Genomic DNA, 24,278 nt, shown 5'->3' on the forward strand with positions numbered 1-24,278 from the left:
TGCTGTGGAACACAGGGGTGATCCCTGCTGTGGAACACTGGGATCATCCCTGCTGTGGAACACAGGGGTGATCCCTGCAGTGGAACACAGGGGTGATCCCTGCTGTGGATCACTGGGATCATCCCTGCTGTGGAACACAGGGGTGATCCCTGCAGTGGAACACAGGGGTGATCCCTGCTGTGGATCACTGGGGTGATTCCTGCTGAGGAACACAGGGGTGATCCCTGCAGTGGAACACAGGGGTGATCCCTGCCGTGGGACAAGGGCTGAACCCTGCTGTGGATCACAGGGATGATCCCTGCTGTGGAACACAGGGATGATCCCTGCTGTGGATCACAGGGCTGCTCCCACAGTGTCACCCCCCTGCAGAACTGAAGGGACAGGGGCTGAGGGCCACCTCCGTGGTTGGCTGCTCTGCAGCAGGGTGGGGGTGAGCTGTGCTGGAAGGGGCAGCACCATTCAGCATTCCCAGTCTCTGCAGGGTCCTGGTGGGTCTGTGTGTGTCCCCACCAGGGTGAGGAGTGACCTTGGCTGCAGTGACATGCTCAGCAAGTGCCAACCCTTTGGTTACAGCGTACTGTATGTTTGAAAGCTGCAAACCCTACAACTTGAGTGCTTTCACAGTAGCTTTCAGAATAAAATGACTGCCTAGTACCCTAGTACTCTCTTTTAACAGATGTTAAAGGAAGTGTGTTGTTACTGCAAATGAGGTGTGAAATTTCCCCCCCCCTGGACTGTAGAAATTGTAAACCTCCCAATTGATTGATTAAAAAAGAATAGAAGATGCGTTGCTGATTCTGCCTTCCCAAGTGCCAAAGGATTGGTACAGTTGCTAAAAGCGTTTCTCTCTCAGCTTCCTATTGATGGTACTTTGATGGTCTTCTCCTGCTTCCTGTTACTGTAGTGTAGGAGCACCTCATAATGTATTTATTTGTATTTCCAACATGCTTGTGAAAGAGAAAAATACCAATTAATCCCATGTCCAACTAATTCAATGTCTATGATTTATGCTTGAGTAATTGGACAGCTCTTAATTACTCAGCAAACTACCTGGCCACTGGATTTTTTCCACTATGTTTATTACCATGTTCTCATGTACCTCAGAAATCACTCTTGGTTGCACAGTTTCTGTTCTCAAACTTTTTTGGGTTTTGTTTTAGGTTTTTTTGGTTTTTTTTTTTTTTTGCTTTATTGAGTGTGATGCCATATCAAGTCAACGTTATTCTCTCACAAATGTGCTCTTTAAGAGGTGTGGATGTTTATGTGGTCAGGGGATGCTAGAAAGTGTGGTAGTAGACATCAGTGTAAACAAAAGTATTTAGAAAGTACATGAGGTTGGTTTTGATGGATAAGACTCTGATACGGTGTAGTCTTGATTGCCTTTTAAAAGGTCTTTGTTCAGTGTTGTCATTTTTATTAATAACCTATTGTTTTGACTAGTTTAAAGATGGTTCTAAGAAAAGTGTTTTGGCGGGATTAGGTATGCTGTATGGACAATAAACTCACCTTGACCTAAATTTACTTGCCTTGCTTTTATTCCTTTAGTGAATTTGGTTGTGTCACTCACTCCATGGTGGTGTTTCCTTGGTGGGATGTAATTCTAAATCCTCTGATCTGGGTAGATGGTGCTAGCAGGCATATAAAATGAAGGCTGCAGTCACAGAACGAGCCTGCCTCTAAAATGTAGCTGCATTCCTACTGCATAGGCAAATTCTGGCCCTGAGATTCAAGAAGAACAAAGTCCTAAAAACTGGTAAATTGCAGGATCAAAATATTTTGTGGGAATCAAATTGAGCTGGTGAAAAGCCACACAGAGTGCACATTTTTGCAGTGAATTGAAATACGATTTAAATCTTCACTCAATTGTTTGTTGCACTGGAGTGCTCCTGAAAAAAATCAGATTGTTTTTCTTTCGATAAACCTGGGGAAACCGTGAGTAAAAGGAGTGGGATTTGTGGTGAGGCCAGTGGAAAGAAATGAGTCCATTGTCCAGAGTCTGCTTCCTCAGTCTGTGGCCAGGGGGGCAGGATGCTCAACCTCTCCCCTCTCCCACATCTGCTTGTGGATGCCTGCTGTGAAGTTACCAAGCTCCTGTGGGATGTGTTTGGCCTGACCTCTCCTCCACATGCATCCAGTAGCAGTTTTCTCCTGAATTTCCAGCCTTTTTCACCCCTGGGGACAGCAAAGAGACCCTGAAGAATGAAGCAGAGGCATTTGGGCAGACATACTGGGGAAACATCATCATAAAGTGAATTATTTTGCCAAACCCAAAGATAAACGAAAGGCAAAGACTCCAAATGACAAATTTCAAGATAAAATGAACAGAGAGAAGGAAAAAAAACTCAAAAAAACAAATGTTGCAAAAATGAAGAAACACACAAGCAAAAAATAACCTGAAACAAATAGAAAAAAAAATGGATGGAAATATGAAATAATTATGAATTATGAATTATGGAATGACTATGAATGCATTAAAAATTAATAGGAAATAGGGATTAAATTAGGAGGCTAAGAGTCAGGAGATAGAGATCTTTCTAGCCATACTCACACAATCTTGGGACCTGTGGTTTTAGGGAAAGTCTCTGAAGACTTTCCTGCCAAATGTCTTGTGAGCCTCACATTTTCCAGCTTATCTACACTAAGAGGTAGAGTTTTTAAATGATCACAAGTCCAGGGTTTTCTCTGACCACCACTGAACAACATGACCAGCAATTTCTGGTATTTACTAGGCTCAGCTTGGAGCCTGTGAAGGACTGGAACTGTGCAGTGACTGAGCCCTGACAGATTGCCCAGAGAGGATGTGGAGTCTCCCTCACTGGGGATATTCCAGAGCTGTCTGGACACAATCCTGTGCTCTGGGATGGCCCTGCTGGAGCAGGGAGACTGTACCAGATGCTCCACTGTGGTCCTTTCCAACCTGACCCATCCTGTGCTCCTGTGATTGTGGTTCTATTTAAAAGGGTTCTCAAAGGTGATTTGCATTCCAGCTGGGCTGCTGATGTTCCTGCTGATGTAGCCAGGAGACAACACTGAAACTTGTGGGACTGTCAGGCCAGGGAGAACATCAGGTCAGTGCTCTGCTGGGCTCCAGGGGCACTGTGACAAAGGGCATCCCTCAGCAGCAGTGGCATTCTATCAAGACCTGTTAGGATTACAAATAAAGGTGAGTAAAGCTGAGGTATTTACACTAAGGTAAGAATAACCACTGAGTTTTGCTGCAACCTGCTAGAGGGAGAGAGAGAGAGAGAGAGAGAGAGAGAAAGGAGCTGATGCAAAGAAAAGTAAAAAGGGAAATGTCTGTGTCCTTAAATGCCTGTCATTCTGTGGAAATGATGTGGTGCTAGCTTGGTCTTGCCATTGAGTTTTCTCTAAAAATAAACTGGGTTGTTATTTGAGCTCTTCCAAAATGCAACATGCAGAAACTGCAAGAAGAATTAGGCCAGAGCAGTGAAGGAGAGAGGGAAAGGTCAGCAGACTGGCTGTGCTTGGCTCCTCGGGTTATTCAGGAACCCTTAGAGCAAAAGCTCTGGTTCATCTGACAGAGGACTCGCAAGCATCCCTGAAGAGCAGTCGATTCACCTTTCTGATGAGGATTTTCACAACTTGAGCAAAGCTGTGAGCAGGATATAACCAGCTGGAGGATGAGGGATGAAATCAGCATTGTCATCCAGCACACTCAAACAAAAATTTATCTCAAGTTTTCCAGTTTCCTCACGTTATCTCTGAGGGGAGAACTCATCGCACTCTGCAGCCTCCTCATGAGGGGAAGAGGAGGTGCAGGCCCTGATCTCTGCTCTGTGTGACCAGCGACAGGACCCAGGAATGGCTGGAGCTGTGTCAGGGGAGGAGGATCAGGGTGGATATCAGGGAAAGGTTCTTCCCCCAGAGGGTGCTGGGGCACTGAACAGCCTCCCCAGGGATGGCCACAACCCCAAGGCTGCCAGAATTGCTCCAGGAGGGTTTGGACAGCGCTCTCAGGGATGCACAGGGTGGGATTGTTGGGGTGTCTGTGCAGGGCCAGCAGCGGGACCGGATGATCCTTGTGAGTCCCTTCCAAGTCAGGATATTCTATGATTCCATGACTGTAAATTCAGCTTGTTTGCTTCTCAGAGAAACTTTTTATTCTGGTTACTTTGGATCTGCTTCTTAGACACAACGAAGTATTGATCCTTCTGGTGTGCGCTGACGGCGCCATGGCCAAGGACGGGATCCGCGATCCCGGGAGCGGGAGGCCTGTGCAATGGGAAGGGCCGCGGCGGCCGCTGCAGAGCGCGGGGGGAGCCGCCAGGGGGCGCCCGCGCCCCGCGCACGGCCCTCTGGGCCCCGGGACAATCCCGGGAATCCCGCGCTGGGAAAGGAACGTCCCGGGGCTGCCGCAGCTCCGGCAGAAGGGAAGGTGTTCGACCCAGGGGCTGCTCCTGCTCCCTGCTCTCAGCCCGTATACCGCACTGAGAACAAGCTTAAAAACAATTAAAAACATCCCCGAAGTCCCTCTGCCACGAATGAAATTCTAAGAAGTGTTCTCCAGCAGAGCCAATTTGAGGCCTGCCCGCAGCACAATCTCTGGGTACGATTTGCCAGGATTATGCCTCTCTTCAGGCCAGCACATCCTTCAGAGGAGCATTGTGCAGGCAGAGAAGTGCAGCGACACAGAACTGAAGAAATTCAGCAAAGGTTTCTGCTGGGTGTATTATTTGTAAGCACAAGGAGCAAGATCAGATCCCAAATAACAACTGAAAAGGGAAACCTAACCTAGCAGCTAAGCCACAAGGCTCTGAGTCAGAAGGTACAGGCTTTCAGAGCTGTTTTCTCTCAAAGCCAAATTGGCTTGTGTGTCACCCAAAGTGGGTGACTTCAGACAAAGTCTGTCACTAACTTTGCCTGAAGGGCTGTCAGTTTTGCAAAAGGACCCGTATGAAAGCATACACTTAGAAGAGATGTTAACAGTGTAGGCTCATGTTTGAGATTTGATCCTCTAAACCACGTGTGAGACACAGCTGGAGTTTTATCACTGCAGCAAAACACAGTTGTTTTTAATGGTGATACAACAGAAATAGGTCGGAGCTGATTCAGTTGGCACTGGCTCATTTACAGGTGAGACTGTCACTGGTGTCATCCCTTGAAAATGTCAGTTCCGAAATCTGTGGAGGAGATGTTATAAATAGACTCAAGAGGAGTGAAATTTCCAATTTGAATTTATTAATTCAAGGCATACAGCATAAGCAAAAGTTTCAGCGCTGGACGGCAGGGGAGTCTCCGCTCCACCAACTGCCGCACCCTCATCCCCAACGTCCCCCTTTTTAAGTTCTTAGTGCTTCCGGACTGCTGTGTCATTTTGAAGTACTCTGCGCTTGCGTTGATTGTTGCTAGGGGGTCTTCTCTCACCTCCTGGTGGTCGATGATGAAGGTCTTGGTAGTCTTCCTCGGTTGTGTCCTTTGACCTGATTCCATATTTGGTAGAAGAGCTTCGCCCTTTCTCTTATAAAACTTACTTAAGATCTTATGATTACCACGCGATTATGCAGGCAAAAAAAGAATTATGTAAGTTAAATAAATCAAACAGGAACTTAACCACATCCTCTATTTTTGAGGTTTTTTTTGTGTAGCAAGCTAGACAAACACTTAATCACATCTTCTATTTTTAAGGTTTTCTGTGTAACGAACAAGAGGTTTTATCTGTTTCAATCCCCCCTTTCTCTTTTATCCTCTTGTTCGTCAAACCTAGCCAATGCGTATCGACTTAGTTCTAAGTATTCTCCCCCTTCGGCTCCCCACAAAGCTTTGTATTCTGAGCATATCACCATAAGGTGAGCTGCTTCCAGCCTCCCTTTAACAATATTCACTATTTTATTAAAAAGGCAAAGTCCAAACATAAGTCCCAACATTACAGTATTACTGGTCCTGCAATAGTTGACAACAAAGTAATAAGCCGGGGGAGTAATTGAACCAAGTTTCATACCAGCTCTGTTGAGCTTCTCTTTCTTTTTTCCTCTGTTCTAACCTTTCTCTAAGTTTTGCCATTGAGTCTTGGATGACCCCACTCTTGTTGACGTATGAGCAACATTCCTCTCGTAAGGCCATGCATAGCCCTTCTTGCTGTAATAATAGAAGGTTTAGTCCTCGCCTATTTTGTAATGCTACTTCTGCCAGGGAATCTAAGGATTCTGTGAGATCTCTTATGGATTCTTCAATTCTCCTTAAATCTTCGTCTACAGATAGTCTAAGTTCTTGAAACCCTTTATGTTGTTATACTAATGAGGCTACTCCTGTTCCTGTTCCAATTGCTCTGACTCCCAATAACATGGCTACCGTGAGAGTGGTGAAGACTTCCCTTTTTACTAAATGATGCTCTGGCCCCTGATATTGATCATAAACGTAGTGAGGTGAGTGGTAAGTTATCCTGGGCACGATTAACATTTGAACACAGAATTCACTTGTTCTGTTAAATTTTTCTATATTTATACAAGGAGTAACTCCTAAAGTATTGCAAACCCATTTTGTGTTCATTGCTGGGAGTAGCCATTGTGCTGGCTTTGCTGGATCTCTAAGTTTCCCATACTCAGCACACAGGTGGTGTTTTTCTGGGGGTACTTGTCCTATACATCTCCCCTTCCCTGTGACTTTTGCTAAAGTTATTCCTTTCTGAGTATTCTCTTTCTTCCACAGGCATCTCGCAGGGTTGGTGTCATTTATTCTCTTAGCCTTTGCCGTGATTCCTATTGCCTCATAAAAAGGGGGTTTGAGTGTATAATTTTTGTTTCTAGAACTTTCTGATCTTCCCATCTAATTAGGGACCACTTAAAGGGTTCATGGGTCTGAGCATAGGATATCTTAATCACTACACACATCAGTATTAGCTTTGTCCAAACCGGGTGGTCCACATGGTTGGAATAGGACTTAAAAATTTGTTTTTGTTGTCTTTCTTTTCCCCGTTCCCGTCCCCTTAGTGGTGGCTCACCAATCTTGTGGTAGGACTGCCAGCATCTCCTGGACTTCCCACAGAGGGGTCGAGACTTCCGATTGTCTCCACGGTCCATTACCCCTCTGCCTCGCTCGACGACTCGGTTGCTGCGAGCCTCGAGGGTGACCATCTTCTCGGCAGCAGGGGTATTCTTCAGGAGCTGGATAATTATGATTGTCTCTTCCCCACCTTCTCTCTAGGCTAGCAGCCCAGTTTCTGGCTTTTATTTGTGGGATATCACACCGTATGGTGGGACTACTTCTCCTGCACACCACTTCGAGAATGTCGAGGATGAAGGGGGCCGGTTCGTTGAGTGATAACAGAACCGTTCGGGGTTTATACCCTTTGAGAAGGTCTCCCACCACTGATCTGACCCAAGTTTTATTTCTCCCGAGTCTACTTTATAATTAAGGATCATAGAAGTTAGTCTCCTTTCATTAGTATAACAGGGGCCGCAAATGCCCCTAGGAACCCGTCCTCTCCGACAATGAGTCCACCACGGTTCGTGACACAGCTTACAAGAAAAGCATAAAAATGGGTAACAATCACAGTCCAAATAATTGCATTTTAGTCTTATTTCTTCACATCTGGCTGACTCCCCTCCCCAGGTTTGTCCTTTATATTTGAGGCGAGGAGACTTAAAGTAAGGCTTACCCAGTTCATCCTCTAATCTTTTACAATATCCCAGTGATCGCTCGTTTCTTGTTAAGAGGTCTTGAAGATATTGATTGTCCCCTACCCAGACTATTATCCAAATCATGAAGTTCGCTGTAATTTGATTGTGGTTTCTCCAGGGACACTGCAGACCTTCCAGTTGTCTGGGGGTTTCACTGGTCCCTTGATACGACTAGCGTGAGTCCACCCTTTCTCAACAGTTTGGACTGCTGCATCTGTTGTAATAAGTACTTGGTAAGGTCCTTCCCACTTTGGTATCAAGGGGTTTTCTTTCCAGCTTCGGACCAACACCCAATCCCCTGGTTGCACCTGGTGTAAGGTAAAATCTAAGGGGGGGTTTTTGTGCAAGCATCCCTTTTTTTTTTTTTTTGTTTTTTTTTTTTTTTCATAAAGCCTTTTTAAACTTGTTCAATTCTGCTAAGTATTTATTCATGCATTGATCATTAATAACTGGGTGCTCCTGAGGTCCCTCAAGATTGTATGGCATTCTATACAGCATTTCAAAGGGAGATATCCCTATATCTATTCTAGGTGTGGTCCGTATAGTTAATAGGGCTAAAGGGACACATTTTACCCAGGACATTTTTGCTTCCATTACTAACTTAGTTAGTTGTTTCTTTATTTCTCCATTCATCCTTTCTACTCGTCCTGAACTTTGAGGATGCCACAGAGTATGTTGTTCCCATTCTATTCCAAGAGCTTTGGCTAGGTTCTGGGTTATCTGAGATGTAAAGTGTGGTCCCCGATCTGAATCTATAACTTCTGGGACCCCATATCAAGGAATTATTTCTTCTAGTAATACTTTCGCTACTACCTTAGCAGTTTCCCTCGGGGTTGGGAATGCTTCTACAAAGTGAGTAAGGTGGTCTAATAGACCAGGACTAATAGATATTTTATCCTTCCTACCTTCGGGAGTTCAGTAAAATCTACTTGAATATGCGAAAAAGGTCTCTTTGCCAGAGGTCGCCCTCCCTCTGGCAACTTCCTTAGGTTTTTCCTATTTGTTTGTAGGCACAGAAGGCAACCTCTAGTTACTTGTTTAGCCATGTCCCAGATCCCCATACTCATGTATTTGGTGGCAAAATAATCTACTAATCCTTGTGATCCCCAATGGGTCTTCTGATGAACTTTTTCCAATAATCTATAGGCCATAACTTTAGGTAATACTTCCCTCCCATCGGGTAGAAACCACCTCCCTTCAGAATTTTCGGTTGCTCCAATTTCTAGCAGCTTTTTCTTCTTCCCTAAATTTTATAATTTGGTCTTGGCCCTTTAAATCAGTGATGTCTTTGTCTCCCTTCAGGGTCAGGATTCGTAGTGCTGCTCGCTTTGCTTCTCGATCCGCTGCATTATTTCCCCTACTCTGTAAATCTAATCCCCGTTGGTGCCCTTTTAGATGGACTACTGCCAGCCTTCGGGGTTTCCTTAGTGCTTTTAAAACTTCCGTAATAAGATTCCTATGAACTAAATCTTTTCCTTGAGAATTGACCAGCCCCCTTTCTTCCCATATTTTTCCAAATGTATGTACTATTCTATAACAATATTTGGAATCTGTAAAGATAGTTTCCTCTTTTCCTTCCAGAAAATTTAATGCACGCAGTAAGGAGTATAGTTCACACGCTTGGGCTGACCAAGATCTATCTAGTGGCCCTGACTCTAGTATTTGCAACTCAGGTCCCCTAATGATAGCATACCCTGATGTTCTCGTCCCTTCTATAATCCTTGAGGACCCATCTATGAATAACTTTTCTCCTGTGTTTAATTTTTTTTTTTTTTTTTTTTTTTTTTTTTTTTTTTTTTCAGATCAGGTCTTATTTTTACTTGTTCCTCTATAGTGATTATGCAATCATGCTCTAATGGTTCTGCGCCTCATTCTCCATATAGGAACTCAGCGGGGTTTTGCAAGGCTGTGGTTTCAATTGTTAAATTTGGGGCTTCTATTAGGATTCCTTCATAATTGAGAAGTCGAGCATCAGATATCCATTTGTCAGCTTTTTGCTGAAGCACCCCCCCCTAATGTTATGGGGAGACATTACCTTCAATGTACTTGTTAAAAGTAATTTTTCGTCCAGAGACAAAGGGTGCTGTCTTATTCTAATCGGGACATCTGGATTCTTAATAGTTACCGTAAAAGGAGTGATTTTTAACTGCCTAACACTCTCAGGAGTGTACCATACTTCGGGATTGATTTTTGCCTCGTCCTCCACTCGCAGAGGACAAAGTTTTATTCTAAGCTCTTTTTCTTCTACATCAATCCTAATTCCTAGTTCAATAATCATGTCTCAACCCAATAAATTATATTCTGATTCGGGAACCAACAAAAATCCCCTATCCCTATTTTTGAATCTGTTTCTATTACTACACCCTTAATAATTTTTACTTCAAATGGTTCCCCTTTTGCCCCAATGACGGTTGCAACTTCTTTAGACAAATTACATCCTTTTGGTAAAAACTGAATAGTTGATCTCTCGGCCCCAGTGTCTACCAGGAAAGGTATTTCCTGGTGTTGGGGACCCACCTTAAGTTTTATCAAGGGCTCTTTAGGTGTTTTTCGGGTCCCCAATAAATAGAGCCCCTGACCCCTCTAATCCATCAGGAATTCCTTCTCATCTTTAATCCTAACCCTACATTCCTTTTTAAAATGCCCTCTTTTTTCACAATAGAAACAAATCCTCTGACTTGCTGTCTCTTTGGGCTCTCCCTTTCTGGGATCCCCAAACTTCCTCTCTTGTCTTTCATACCCCCTATTCCCACTCGTTGCTGCCACCATCAGCCTAACTTGCTTCCGATAACTCTCATCCTCTCTCCTAACATACACTTTCTGTGCTTCCCTTAAAAGTTCATCCAGCCCTCGGTCTTGCCAATCTTCAATCTTTTGTATTTTCCTTTTTATATCTTCCCATGATTTTGAAACAAAATGTACCTTTAAAAGAGCTTCTCCGGCTGGTCCATTAGGATCCATACTGGAGTATAGCTGGAAGTTCCGTCTTAACCTTTCTAATCAATCTGTGGGTGATTCATCTTTTTTTCTGTCTATTGTTGAAAGCTTTATCTATATTCTGGCCCCTTGGGACTGATTCCCTAATTCCTTGGATTATTCAAATCCTGCATATGCGTTCGATGGGCTGGGTTTTGATGATCCCATTGCGGATTCTGCAGAGGCCACTTAGTATCCGCGGAGGGACACTGGGCGTGTTGCGCATCCCAGATACGCATTCCCTCTCTCCTAATCATATTTCGTTCTTCAGCCAAAAATAAAATTGTTAAAATCGACTGGAGTTCTTCCCATGTATACATGTTTGGACTCAAAAATTGATCTACCTTATCAGCTACTCCTAAAGGATCTTCTAGTAAATGTCCCATTTCTTTTTTTTTTTTTTTTTTTTTTTTTTAAATTCTTGAACATCGGTCGAACTCAGGGGGACTGAAATAAATCCTATTCCTGCCTGCAGACCCCCATCGGCATTTCCCTTAAGGGAAAAAGCCCCGTCTGTTGTTCTTTAGTCCGACTCCTAGTGATTGGACTCCGGTAATCTGATTGGTCAGAGTCACCATCATTACTTTGAGGTGGGGGCACCGGTGCATTTGGCACTGGAGGAGGTGGGGGTGGGACATAAGGAGGGGGTACTATTATAATTTCATCTCCTTTTCCCTTCTTCTCCTTTTTCTTATCCAGTTCCTTATTTTCCTCAGTTAGCTTAAAGATGTATACTTCTGGTCTAAACACCCAGATTTTTGCATACTCGCTTTCTTCTGGCGAGATAGGTTCTTTAGAGTTTACCCAAATGTTTAATGTCTGTCTTACCCAATCTTCCGATGATCCGAAGATGGGCCAATATACATTTTTAGAAATTTCCTTCACGCCCCAAACTTCTACACAATAGTGTATAATTTTAGCCCTGTCTTTGCTTTCAGTTCCTGGGAAGTGTTTCCAGTTACTAAGCAAGTATCCCAGGGGGCTGTCCCTTGAAATGGAGGGAGCTTAACCTGTGCAGGGGGCTTACTCTTCCCCTGTCTCATTCTTCCGGAGTGCCTTCTTACACACACGTATCTTTCACTTCCCCTCTTTCGTGGCCCGAGCCCTCGCGGGTCTGCGGGAACCGCACTACTGGAGGGTCCGCAATCGCTTGGAAGATCTGGCTACCAGTCCTCCTCTCATTCACACATCACATCGCCACACTCCGGGATCCCATTCTTCCGGAGTGCCTTCCACACTCTGGGATCCCAACCCCAACCGGACGGATCCCGTTCTTCCGGAGTGCCCCCGCACTCCGGGATCCCATACTTACGCGTCCTGCGTCTTCGTCCGGACCCTGTGCACAGAGGATTAAGGGGTTCACCGGTGTCTCCCTTTTGCTTATGAGTATAATTTAGGTTCGTCGGTGGGGGAGGTGGAGGTCGTCCAGAGGGGCCACCTAACTAGGTTAGGTGGGGCGCCCCCCTCTCTGGAACAACTTTTCCAATTCACTCCCCCATCCGAGTCACGGCACCAATTTGTTATAAATAGACTCAAGAGGAGTGAAATTTCCAATTTGAATTTATTAATTCAAGGCATACAGCATAAGCAAAAGTTTCAGCGCTGGACGGCAGGGGAGTCTCCGCTCCACCAACTGCCGCACCCTCATCCCCAACGTCCCCCTTTTTAAGTTCTTAGTGCTTCCGGACTGCTGTGTCATTTTGAAGTACTCTGCGCTTGCGTTGATTGTTGCTAGGGGGTCTTCTCTCACCTCCTGGTGGTCGATGATGAAGGTCTTGGTAGTCTTCCTCGGTTGTGTCCTTTGACCTGATTCCATATTTGGTAGAAGAGCTTCGCCCTTTCTCTTATAAAACTTACTTAAGATCTTATGATTACCACGCGATTATGCAGGCAAAAAAAGAATTATGTAAGTTAAATAAATCAAACAGGAACTTAACCACATCCTCTATTTTTGAGGTTTTTTTTGTGTAGCAAGCTAGACAAACACTTAATCACATCTTCTATTTTTAAGGTTTTCTGTGTAACGAACAAGAGGTTTTATCTGTTTCAGGAGAGGCACTGCAGAAATTTGAGGTTAACACCACGCTGTGAAAGGAAGACAAAAAGGAAACTAAACAGACACAACTGTTGCATTAAATATTTAATTTTTGCATCTGCTTTAAACAGCTATTGAAACAAATTATGTTTCAGTCTTCATTTAGAATGCATTTGGTATTAAAGCACAAACCACTTTCAAACTGAGGTCAGACCTCTGGGCAACACAGAAGAATTTCTCAGATTTTTAGATGGCATTTATTCAATCAGGTTGAAAAATCCTGAAGGAAATACACTCAGCTGACCAACTAATATTTTGGTTAATCACACTGTAAGCAAGCCATAAAACTTCAGCTTTCTGAGATGACCAAGGCCAGGTTGGTTGCTTGGAGCAACCTGGGACAGTGGAAGATGTCCCTGCCTATGTCAGGGGGTTGGAACTGGATGATCTTTAAGGTCCCTTCCAAGCCAGGCCATTCTGTGATTCTGTGGGTTCTGCAGGACAAGACCAGTGTGGTCCCAGCTGGATGTGGGTGTGACATCTCACACTGCTGTGCCTTGGAAATTGCTGCTTTAAACTATTCCTTGGAACCAGCTCACCTTTGCTGATGGTTAATCCAGGGTGTGATTTGGCTCCCCAGGCTTCTAACTGAATTGTGAGTAATGCCTTTTATCCATCTATATCTAAATATCAATATATTGATACCACTCTGAGCAAAGTGCTGCTGCCAATCAGTGTTAACTGAGCTGATGTAACCAGAGTGAACATCACCAAGCATTCTGTGTTCTCCAAAGGGGCAAACTGGGTCCATCCCTGGTCCCTGTGTGGAGGAACACACTCGGTGCAGGGAGCTCGGAGTGCAGCTGCAGTGGAACTGCAGGGTGAGCTCTGGAGCAGCCCAGCTGAGACAAGAGGCTGGGAAATGCCAGCCCTGTGGCACCGGGCAGGGGATGGACACTCAGAGACACGGCAGAGGATGAAACCACAGACTTTCCTACCCTTAATCTGTGAGGGTGTAAAAGCCCAGGGGTTCTCTTGTGCTGCGTCCCTCCTGCAAGGCCACCAGCTCGGGCTGTTGTTTTGTCATTTAGGAATTGCACCGTGACTGAAGGATGTCACGGAACTGGACATCCGAGACTCTGGTCAGGGAAACCTCGAATGGAGCCGGTAAGGAAACCCGGTCCGACAGGGAGTGCGGGGGATGCAGCTGGGAAGGGGCTTCAGTCCCAGCTCAGACGCCGCGAGTGTCACTCCAAGCGGCTCCGGGATGCTTAGACCAGGAACTTTCCTTAACACCAGCGTCACGAGACGCTGCCAAAGCCGGACTTTTAAGGCGAAAGCTATCTGATTGCAATTGCAGAGTGAGAATGCGGAACCATTTCGGGTGCGGCAGTCCAGGTGTAAACCTCGCCCTGCCACGCCCGCCACTGAACCCTGTCCGGAGGCGCCACATCCACGGGCGCGCAAATGCCATCGGGGCCGGTGACTTCCAGCCTGTGTGATGCTGCTTATCCCTCAGGGAGAAGAATTTCTTCCCGATGCCCAAGCCGAGCCTCCGGTGAGGCCGCTCCCCCTCGTCCTGTCGTTTGTGGAGCGGGGCAGTGCCAGCCGTCCCCTACGGAACCATAAGCCCTTCCCGGATCCTCCTTTTCTGCCGGGAGCCGCCTCCGGTGACGTCAGAGCGGCACGCGGGGCGGGGGCATGACGTCACGGCGCGGCGCGCGGCGCCGCAGTGCGGGCGGTGGGACGTGCGCTCACCTGGGATCCACCTGCGCACATCTGGGCACATCTGGGCTCACCTGGGCTCACCTGCGCTGCCGTGCGCCATGGTTCGGTTCGGGCTGACGGTCGTGCGGCAGTGAGTACCGGCCGCGCACCCCCGGCGCTGGCCGTGCCCCGGCGGCCGCGTCCCCTCCTCGGTCACGGGCAGCGGGAGGGGGGAGCTGAGCAAAAGCTCTCAGGCGGGGCAAGGGTGGTGTGAACCTTTTTCCCGTGAAAGGTTAAAGTGGTTGTGACTCGGCTGGAATTCCTAAAGTGACTTTTTTTCTCCCGCTCTGTTGGCAGAGGTTTGTGGCAGACTGAGCCAAGTAGCTCCAGCTTCCTGCAGCTGTCAGGAGAAAACTCCTTAATTTGTAGGAAGGCTCAGCTTTTTTTCTTCTTTACTATAAGCCCCGAGGCATCAGGGCAGGGGGGATTCTGCCCCTCTGCCCCTCTCTGCTGAGCCCCCCCTGCAGGGCTGCATCCAGCCCTGAGCCCAGCACAGCAAGGACAGGGAGCTGCTGGAGCCAGGCCAGAGCAGGGACACCAAGGGGATCAGAGGATGGAGCAGCTCTGCTGGGAGGAAAGGCTGAGGGAATTGGGATTGTTCAGCCTGGAGAGGAGAAGGCTTTGGAGTGACCTCAAAGATGCAGAGAGATACCTGACAAGGGCCTGGAGTGACAGAACAAGGGGGGAATGGGTTCACACTGACAGAGCGGAGGCTTAGATTGGCTGTCAGGTACAAAAAGTTCCCTGTGAGGGTGCTGAGGCCCTGGCATAGGTTGTACAGAGAAGCTGTGGCTGCCCCATCCCTGGCAGTGTTCAAGGCCAGCCTGGCTGGGGCTCTGATCAACCTGGGATAGTGGGAGGTGTCCCTGCCCATGGCAGGGGTTTGGCACTGGGTGATCTTTAACATATTTTCCAACTCAGTTCATTCCACGAGTCTGTGATTTCTTCTGCTTTGGCTTCCTAGGCTCTGTTTCTTCCAGGTGTGCAGCTCTGTTGCTACCCTTGATAATCTCTGGAATTGCTTCCTGTAAAGTTCAGAGAACCAGCTGCAGCACATGCTTGTCAAAAGCAGGCTCCAGAGTCTCCCTGCAGCTTTGTTCTCTCCAGCATGGAGGTGTAGTTATTACCGATAAATTGTGCGGCACTAATTTAAGAAATCACTTCTCTTACTTTTATATCAGATGGCTTTGTCTTATTAAAAGCTGGCGGCATGATTGGAATCGATCTGAAAATATTTTTTTAATTATAAAATATTTGTATGCATTGTTTTGAAAATGGTTTGTGCTGCATTGTGTCTTATTTTTTACATTCAGGTGTTGCTGTCTCTTCTTGGTATTTAATACAGCAATGTTTTTGAAAATCCACTTAAAATTAATTTGTTGTTGTTGTTGTTTACATTCTCTTTCAGTGGAGAAACGAGATACAATAAAGACAAGATACTGCAAGGTTAGTAAGTGTTATTCTGTTACCTGGTTAGAGATGGAGAATCATGGTGAAATCCTGTCACCAACTGCTGAGATGTCATTAAGCAGTAATACTGTAAACCTTTAGAGACTTCATGTGTAAGCCAGGACATGGCTTTCATAACAGTACAGGAGATTTTAAGCCACCCTCCACAGAACATCAACGATGCTGATGCAGATTGTGTTTTAACAGGAGTATTAGAAGAGTTCCTTTTTCTACACAAGGAAAAAAATAATGTTGCATGTAATCAAATGAGATGGTAGCAGCACCTTTTACTAAGGACTCCATAGCACTGTGTTAAATCCCAGTAATGGGAAGTTTGGGAAAAGGGCTTCTGGGAAAAGGAGCTGCAGGAGGATGGGTAAAAATCCTGATGTGAAGGGGGCTGTTGCCTCAAGAAGGGAATCTGTTACTTGCAGAAAAAGCCTGCAGTAGGGCAAGGGAGAATGAAAAGCAGAGGTTGTTTAAATGCTTGAATTGTTCAATCCCAGCTCTTTCTAGGAAGGCAGTCTTGAGCAGACACATTTAAAACTAGATTTCACCTTTGTGGCTGCTGGCTTGCACACCCAGAACTGAGCACACTGAGCTGCCTGGATGTCTGCTGTAGGAAAATCACGGCTGGGGTTGTACTCTGAATAAATGAGCTTTCTGCAATACTTCATGTTGTGAAGGAGAATTGTGCTTCCAGATTTTCCTCCCTCTGGCATTGCCATTGACAGTTCTTGCAACATGGATTTGTGATCATAATAAAATGAGTAAAGAATATCTCCTTGCTTTAATTGCTTAAAAATATTGATGATGTCTTTTGATTTCCTAGCTCCTTGGGTCAAGTGATGTTTATAGGGCTCCTCTCCAGTGTGGAGAGAACATAGCTTCTGGTTTTGAGCAAGCCTCTTCTGAATTGAGAGGTGTAAGCCTTCAGCAGCACACTGGGGTCACACGTCTCACATGTCTGAATTACAGATGAGGTGCTCAGAACTCAGCTTCTGGACTTCTGGTGTCCTGTTTTTTGCTGTTGGATTGAGCATTTTCTGGGTAAAAGGAGTTTGTGTTCTTTGTTCTGAGTCTGATGGGCATTTCACTCTGTCTGCCCTGGCTTCCTGCAGAGCTAGAATGGGTAAAAAGTGTGGATGTTGCAATCTGTTCCACGTTTGTCCCCCCACCACAGTTCTGGGTTCTCCTGCAGACTCTGAGCTGTGGCAGGAGCACACCTGTCCAGCTCAGGCTGGATTTCCAAAGTGCTGCTTCTCTCAGCCCTGTCCTAGAGCTCTGTGACCAGTTATTCTCGCAGACTTCCTGGCTGGAAACAATTTTTGGGAGGTCTGCTGCTTTGCAGCTGGGTTTGCTCCAGTTTGTGTGAGCATTACTGTCAGCGTGTGAGATGGAGAGGAAGAGACCACAGTGGATTGTGTTTGCATCTCATTCTCTCAACAGTATTGTCCTCTTTCTTATTTACATTTAACAAATCTGTTTATGGAGTTTCAGCTGTGAGGTAGCTCTTGCAGGAACTAGTGACCCTTCTAAAATTGGTCACATTTATTAAATGTAGGTCTCTGTTTTATGTTTAAATTTGTCAAAGGTATAGATTAACATAATTATCATTGACAATGATAATTGTCTTCCTAGGCTTTACTCCTTTTAATCATTAAATATGTGTGACTGAGTTTAGGGAAGACCAGAAGAGCAGTGACTTTTCCTAATGGTTGGTTTTGCTAAAGGAGAAAGTTTTTCTTATGACTGGGCAGTTTCTTTCTTGCTGACATGCCTGGTCAGCTGCTAAATAGTCTAAAATTTGCATGTTTTAATGCTGTGGGGTTTTTGTTTTGTAGGTCAAGGAGTGGATGAGCCACTCTCTGCAACTGGTTTCAGGCAAGCAGATGCTGCTGGTTTATTTCTCAGTAATGTGAAGTTTACCCACGTCTTTTCAAGTGACCTCCTTCGAGCAAAGCAGGTAAGTGCTTCTTGAGGCAACAGCTGGCTCCCAGATCTGGCATTTATTTGCTGTTGGTGATGCAAAAATAATGCAGTGACAGAGCCAAAAGCTGCCCCTGGATCCCTGCAGTGTCTAAGGGCAGGTTGGATGGAGCTCTGAGCAGCCTGGGATAGTGGAAGGTGTTCCTGCCTGTGGCAGGGGTTTGGACTGGGTGATCTTTAAGGTGCCTTCCAACACAAATCAGTCCATGGTTCCATGATTTGCTGTTATTTTATATGGACATTGTTCTTGCTAAAGGAGTAATGGGAACTTGGTGGTCCCCATCACCACAGACAGGACTGAGTTTTTCTCTAAGAAGCAAACCAGATTGGCTGTGACATTGTTGTGGTGTCCCAGGCACTGTGGCTGAGTGCTGTGCTCCTTTGAGGAGTGCAGACCAATGCAGGCAAGGTCGAGTTTTGCTGTGAAATCAGTACAAGGATCATTAATTGGGCAGAGATGTTGGACTTTGTCAAGCATCTCACACCTCTTGCCTTGATGCAGTAAATCTACAATACAGATTAAATAAAGAGGAAAAGTTACTACATGGGATTACATGTGACCTTGTGTGCAGAATTATGAAACACTCAAAATTACAGAAGCAAAACTTTTAAAGTTAGAGGTCGGCTGTTCTAGGCATGTCATGTCTCCTGTGGAGGCCCTATCTTTAATTCTCTCTTCTGTTGCTGATTCTGTGTTTTCAAGAGACATGTAGGGGGTTGAAACTCCTAAGCCATTCTTGTTTGCTTGCTTTTTGCTGTGTTGTCCTGCTAGAAGTCTGTGCAGCTGTAAACCAGTTCAACCAAATGTAGTATAAATCTATTTTTTCCCCTCAAAACATACACCATCAACATTGCTCATCAGTTTTGCAGCACAGTTCCAGAAACTGCTGTAGCAGCACAACTTAAGCAGAAAACAAGAGACAAGGAGGGCAGAGTGCAATAGTTGGATATTTTAAATATGCAGAATAGCTGCCTGAGTCACTTCCTTTATGTGTGTGAATGGCAGTGATGATATTTTAAAACACTAAGAGTGCTTTCTAACTTTCATAAAGCTGTCTGTGCTGTGTGCCTGCTTTATGGGAATTGGTTTGGGATATTTTTTCTTTTATTAGAGACAGCCTTTTCCACGAAGAGCCCTTTCAGAATTGTACTCTCCTAATGCGAAAGACCTGAATTTTCCTTTGCATACAGGAAATGTGTTTTGCCATTTGTTTGACAAGCTGTTCAGATGTTGGGAAAGCTTTCCCAAAGATGTGTAAAGCTGAGGTTTCCAAGTGGTCCTGGTGCAGCTTTCTTGGCAGCTGCAGTTCTATGAAGGGCCTGTTACTACACTGTCACTTCACAGCTCAAGTATGGGAGGAATGTACAAGTTCCGTTGCAAAAGAGGAAATTCCTGCATATGATCATACAAGTAACTGTGCTGTGCATATACACAAGGAAGTGGATTCAACCCTGTCTTTATTTCTGCCTTATTCTTTGAGGGAAGATTAAAGTTCCAAGACCAAATTTGTCCTAAGCAATATGCTAAATGTGCCAGTAGTACAACAAGGCTGCTTACTTGTGCCAGAATCCAAGGAGTGTTTTTCAAAATGAATTCTTTAAGTGTCAGATTGATTTGGTTTGGATGTTTGCACAGCTCAAACTGCCTGTGGAGCCAGTGCAGCCTTCACACTTGGGTGCATGTAAGAACCAGGAGCAGCTGTCCTGTGGTTCCCAAGAAAGACAAGGAGAGGACCCAGTGGAGGCCACAGAGGTGATGAGGGATCCGGAACATCTCTCTTATGAGGGGAGACTGAGGGAGCTGGGCCTGGTTAGTCTGGAGAAGACTGAGAGGGGATCTCATTAATGCACAGAAACATCTCCAAGGAGTGTCAGAGGATGGTGCCAGGCTCTTTCCAGTGGTGCCCAGTGACAGGATGAGGAGCAATGGACACAAACCAAAACACAAAAAGTTCCACCTTCCAACATGAGAATTGAGGGTGGCAGAGCCCTGGAACAGCTGCCCAGAGAGGGCCTGGAGTCCCCTCTCTGGAGACAATTCCAAGGACACATGACCAGGACACATTCCTGTTCACCTGCTCCAGGTGACCCTGCCTGGGCAGGGTGATCTCCAGAGGTCCCTTCCAGCCCTCAGGATTGGCTGTGGCAGCCAGACTGTGTCAGATGTTGGTTCAGTTGGATTAACTGAGCAGTTCTGGGGAGCACAGCTGTGAGGCTGGCCCATGTACTCCATGTAAAGAATGTCCACACGATTGCTGTGTTCTATTCAACAGAAGATGTGGCTCTTATCCCAGTAAACCTTGCTGACCACCTCTCATGGGTGCTGTTTCTTCAGCTGTTCTGGACTTTGAATTGGGAGGGAATTGCCAGAAGATTGCAGCTTTTCTATTTTTATGGTCTAGCCTGGGCCATCTATCCAATTGTGCCAGACTGGTAGCTGAAAAACTTTCTGTTGTGTTGGTTTGGGTTGTTGGATGCTGCTGATGGGATTCACCTTGGCTCTGGTGGAGTAAGGTGGTGTGTCTATGTTCTGTCCAGTTGATGTGACTGTATATTCACTTTTTAGACTGCTGCTGCCATTCTAGGAAAAAACAGGTTTTCCAAAGATTTGGAAATCAAGTACGATGCAAGACTGCGAGAGAGAGTAAGTGCCAAAAGAATTTATTATCAAATATTGAACTATTTGAAAATGTAACTTCCTGCTCATGGGTATCTTGCCTTATTGAATGGTAGATTTAGCAGTGGAGAGCACTACTTGATGTCTTTTTAATCACTGGAAACTGAACAATTCACATCAGGGACAATAAATTGTTTGCAGAAGAATGAAGCAGAGCCAAGATTAAGTTATGAATTTTTTAATTATGATGCTCTAATGGTAAAGTTTAGTATTTAAGGAGCAGTATGTGACTGTAGCATTTCCTGTTTGATTTTTTTTTTCTCTCAGAAATTCCAGTTCTTCACTTGAAATCAGCAAGGCCTTATTATTTACTGTTAATTGCAAGGATACTTGTGTGGGTTTGTTTCCTTTTTTAATGTCTTTTTCAAAAATTCTGAATTGAAGATGGATCCTTCCTCTGTTGTGAGGAGGAAGGTCTTTAGAGAAGGTCACAGTTCTTTAGAGAAAATACTGGTTTCTAACATGTGCAAAATAACTTCCTGTAGCCTTTTTGCAAGCAAAAGGAAAATGGAGTTTATCCTCATGTGAAGGGCTTCATACAGAAGCATTTGCACTGTGACCTCAGTCACAAAGACACTTGAATTTTGTATGCTGGGGATGAGTGTTAGTGGATGAAAAAAAATCTCCATACGAAGGTCAGGCTGAGGGTCATGTATTAAATGTCCATGCTTTAAATGAGATGCTGCTTTTAGAGTATTTGTCTACTGAGCATTTCTATATCTATCTATATCTATATCTATATCTATATCTATATCTATATCTATATCTATAATCATCTATCTGCTGTTTAAAAGGGTACCTATAAAGATATTTCCTCACCCAAAATTGGGATAAAATGTAAAAGGTAGCTATGCCTTGGGAATCCAAGAAAGCAAAGCTGAAGCTTCACAAAGGGAAGAGCTGTTTGCAGCCTCTGGAAGGGGTTACAGGTGACCTGACACATCCTGCCAAGCCCTGTTTTTCCCTTACAGAAATACGGTGTTGCAGAAGGAAAGCCTTTGGCTGACCTCAAGGCTATGGCAAAGGATGCTGGAGAGCAATGTCCTTCATTCACACCTTCTGGAGGAGAAACACTGGATGAAGTATGGTATTTATTTATTTATTTATTTATTTATTTATCTATTTATCTATTTATGCCCTGCTTTCTAGGCTTCTTTAGCAGTGCAATTGCAGCTATTGGGAGCTTCCCACTGAGAGCTCAGCCCAGCCAGAGATATTCTCTAAGCTAAAAAATGCTGCTTGGTCTGATAACAGTGGCTGCCAAGTGGGGAATCTCTTTATAACTAAAATATTGATTTTGAAACTGACTCCTCATCAAGCTCTGGCTCACAGGAGGATGAGAGCAATTGTTCTCTGGAGGGCAGAGGAGTTTGCACAGCAGTCAGTAACTTACATTGGCTTCTGAGCTTTGTCTGTGAGAAATCTTTGTGTTTAACCTGAAGTAGTTTTGTGTCAGATTTCTGAAAGCCAAATCTGTGCTTGCTTCCCAACGATCTCTTTGTTCTTTGCAACATTCCCTTCTGGCCTTTCCCTGCAGGTGAGAGAGCGTGCGAGGGATTTTTTTGAATTCCTGTGCCAGCTGGCAGTTGAGTTGGAGCAGAAGGAGCATGGCAAGCCCGGTGCCCCAGGCAGGAGCTCAGGAACATCTGGAGAGCAGTTTGTTTTCCCTTGGACAAACCACTGCAGTGAGGCGGAGCTGAGCTCTGCGGGCAGTGGATCTTCCACGGTATTAGATGCCAATATTTTGGTGGTGAGTCATGGAGCCTACATGAGGAACTGGATTGGCTATATGGTTTCAGATCTCAACTGTACCTTACCAGCAAATTTAACCAAGTCCCAGCTGTCTTCTGTCAGTCCCAATACTGGAGTCAGTCATTTCATTATAAAACTTGAAAACGGGAATTTGTTGAAGCCCAATATCACATGTGTCTGTCTTAACCAAGACTCTCACTTAGTGGATGTGGGAGCTGAATGTGTAGCTTCAAAAGTGTTTTAAGGGTCTCGGTGGGGGGAAAGTGGGATTAGATCACTTAGATCAATTTTGCTAAACTTGGGAAAAGTATCTGTAGTAATTACTGGGATTGACTGGAATTGCTGACACTAAACTGCAAAAAGGGAGACATACAACTGCTTGCCATCCTAAAAACTACAATTTGCATGGTCCTAGTGCCCAGAATAAGTTGGCAGTAGCAAAAATAAAACAAATATTCCCTGTTCTCAGAAGCATAATGCTTGCAGTCACTTGCATATCTGCTCCTACAGCACATATTTCAAACAACTCCTTTGCATTACTCCATAATTATTTTGGTTACCTCCAAGTGAAAGGGTTGGGGAGAGGAGAGGAGTGGTACCTCAAAGCTGAGCTATACTGTATTCTTGTTTTATTACAAAATGCTATATTGTAATATGAAACGTACATGTTGTCTTAAAATAAATTTTTGAATGCAATAGTAGAACCTAGGAAGGAGCATTGCCCAGTGGGAGAGGCTTGGTGCAGAGCCAAGGGATGTGACTCTGACACTGAATATCTGTGGGACTCTGGGCAAGTCTGCTTTCCATTTGTAATGTGGGAATGATGATAAACCTACCTCGCCAGGAGTACTTCCTAAGAAACTGTTCAGGTTCTCGAGGTCTCTGTTGAAGAGCACTGTACACAAACACAGAGTATTTATTTTTAGCTGTGAGCAGGATGAGGAACCTTGTGTGCACATAGTAGTGGTCTCTGTTCTGGAAAAGGGACTTTCTCTCTGGAGTGAGTTGTACTTGACTGGAATCCTTCTGTCAGTTGCAGTCATGCACTTGACTTTATGAATATTTTTTCCTAGAATGAGGCAAGTTTGATTGTTTGGTGACTGTTGGTGTTAATACTGCATTCTTTCCCCACTGGGGTGTTTGTGGTGTTACAATGTGAGCTTATCTGGTTTATGTTATTTATAAGATTCACATATTTTTTCTTCATTTGCATATTTTTGGCCTGTTAAAAAAAAATTAAAGGCTCTTGAATAAAACTCCCATTTCATCTGTATTTCTTTTGAGGTAAAAATCTTTCTTAATATTGCCCTGTGAAGCTTTGCTCAGATCACATAACTTGTTTTCCTTCCTGGCCTTTTACTGTGAAAAAGTCTCCTGGGGCTGATGCTGTTTAAAAGTTTTCATAGCTCTTTTTCAATAATAAAATAATTCCTTCTCAATATACTGAAGGAAATAAGTCTTCACAGGAAGCTAAAATGGGAATATGACTTTTGCATGGACTCCTCAAGCTCTTTGTGAAATGCATCTTCCTGGAAGGCTCCTCAGTACTAAGTTGATGGTCACAGCCAATGAAGGTAGCAAAGCTTTAATTATGACTTCTGACAGAGTTAATGGTGGGAGAATGGGGCAGGAGTTCATTTTGAATTTGCCTGTCCCTGGTAGCGCCAGTTTATTTCAGGAATGCCACTGGCAGGGAATTCTCCTGCCAGTGCTTTAAACTGCTGAAACTCCCCTGGAACTGCCACATCCTGGATTTTGCCAGTCATTCCATCAATTCTTCTTGGAACCATTCATCAGTTTTTAATGGAGTTGAAAATGCGAGAGGATGAGTGGAGACGTGACACATTTTTCTCCCTAAGTCTGTCATTTCCTCAAATATTTCAAAACACACTAGGGATTGGAGTGCTTCTCACTTTAAAAGGTTTCTTTATCTTTCTTGCCTTTATCTTTCTTGCTCTCAAGCAGGTAATTAATATTTTGTTCTGGTTGGTGATCC

General features: G+C 44.8%; 2 protein-coding genes and 1 long non-coding RNA gene across 4 annotated transcripts in view; 2 read left to right on the top strand and 1 right to left on the bottom strand.

The window, feature by feature from the left end:
• CCND2 (cyclin D2) overlaps positions 1-1,517 on the top strand; it is a 30,157-nt gene extending 28,640 nt beyond the window's left edge. Inside the window, exon 5 of the mRNA XM_074539139.1 lies at positions 1-1,517. This exon is cut by the window's left edge and continues 3,089 nt beyond it. The gene's annotated coding sequence lies outside the window, so the exon portion shown is untranslated.
• Positions 1,518-5,177: 3,660 nt separating this feature from the next.
• Positions 5,178-12,656, bottom strand: LOC141728771 (uncharacterized). The gene is made up of 2 exons (XR_012579944.1): positions 11,926-12,656; positions 5,178-7,851 (listed from the first exon to the last, which is right to left on the bottom strand). It is a non-coding gene; the product is annotated as an uncharacterized LOC141728771 (long non-coding RNA).
• Positions 12,657-14,326: 1,670 nt separating this feature from the next.
• Positions 14,327-23,538, top strand: TIGAR (TP53 induced glycolysis regulatory phosphatase). Of its 2 annotated transcripts, none has more exons than XM_074539140.1 (6): positions 14,327-14,506; positions 15,824-15,861; positions 17,709-17,830; positions 20,420-20,497; positions 21,502-21,617; positions 22,068-22,207. In XM_074539140.1, exons 1-6 carry the CDS (start codon positions 14,475-14,477, stop codon positions 22,069-22,071), a joined length of 390 nt encoding a protein of 129 aa, XP_074395241.1. In that variant the 5' UTR covers positions 14,327-14,474; the 3' UTR covers positions 22,072-22,207. The 2 variants fall into 2 exon arrangements, with proteins under 2 accessions (XP_074395241.1, XP_005482853.1); XM_005482796.4 differs by having other exon boundaries at positions 14,332-14,506; positions 21,502-21,612; positions 22,068-23,538.
• The last annotated feature ends 740 nt before the right edge of the window (positions 23,539-24,278 follow it).

The sequence above is a fragment of the Zonotrichia albicollis genome, chromosome 4 (assembly GCF_047830755.1).
Source record: "Zonotrichia albicollis isolate bZonAlb1 chromosome 4, bZonAlb1.hap1, whole genome shotgun sequence".
Lineage (NCBI taxonomy): Eukaryota > Metazoa > Chordata > Aves > Passeriformes > Passerellidae > Zonotrichia > Zonotrichia albicollis.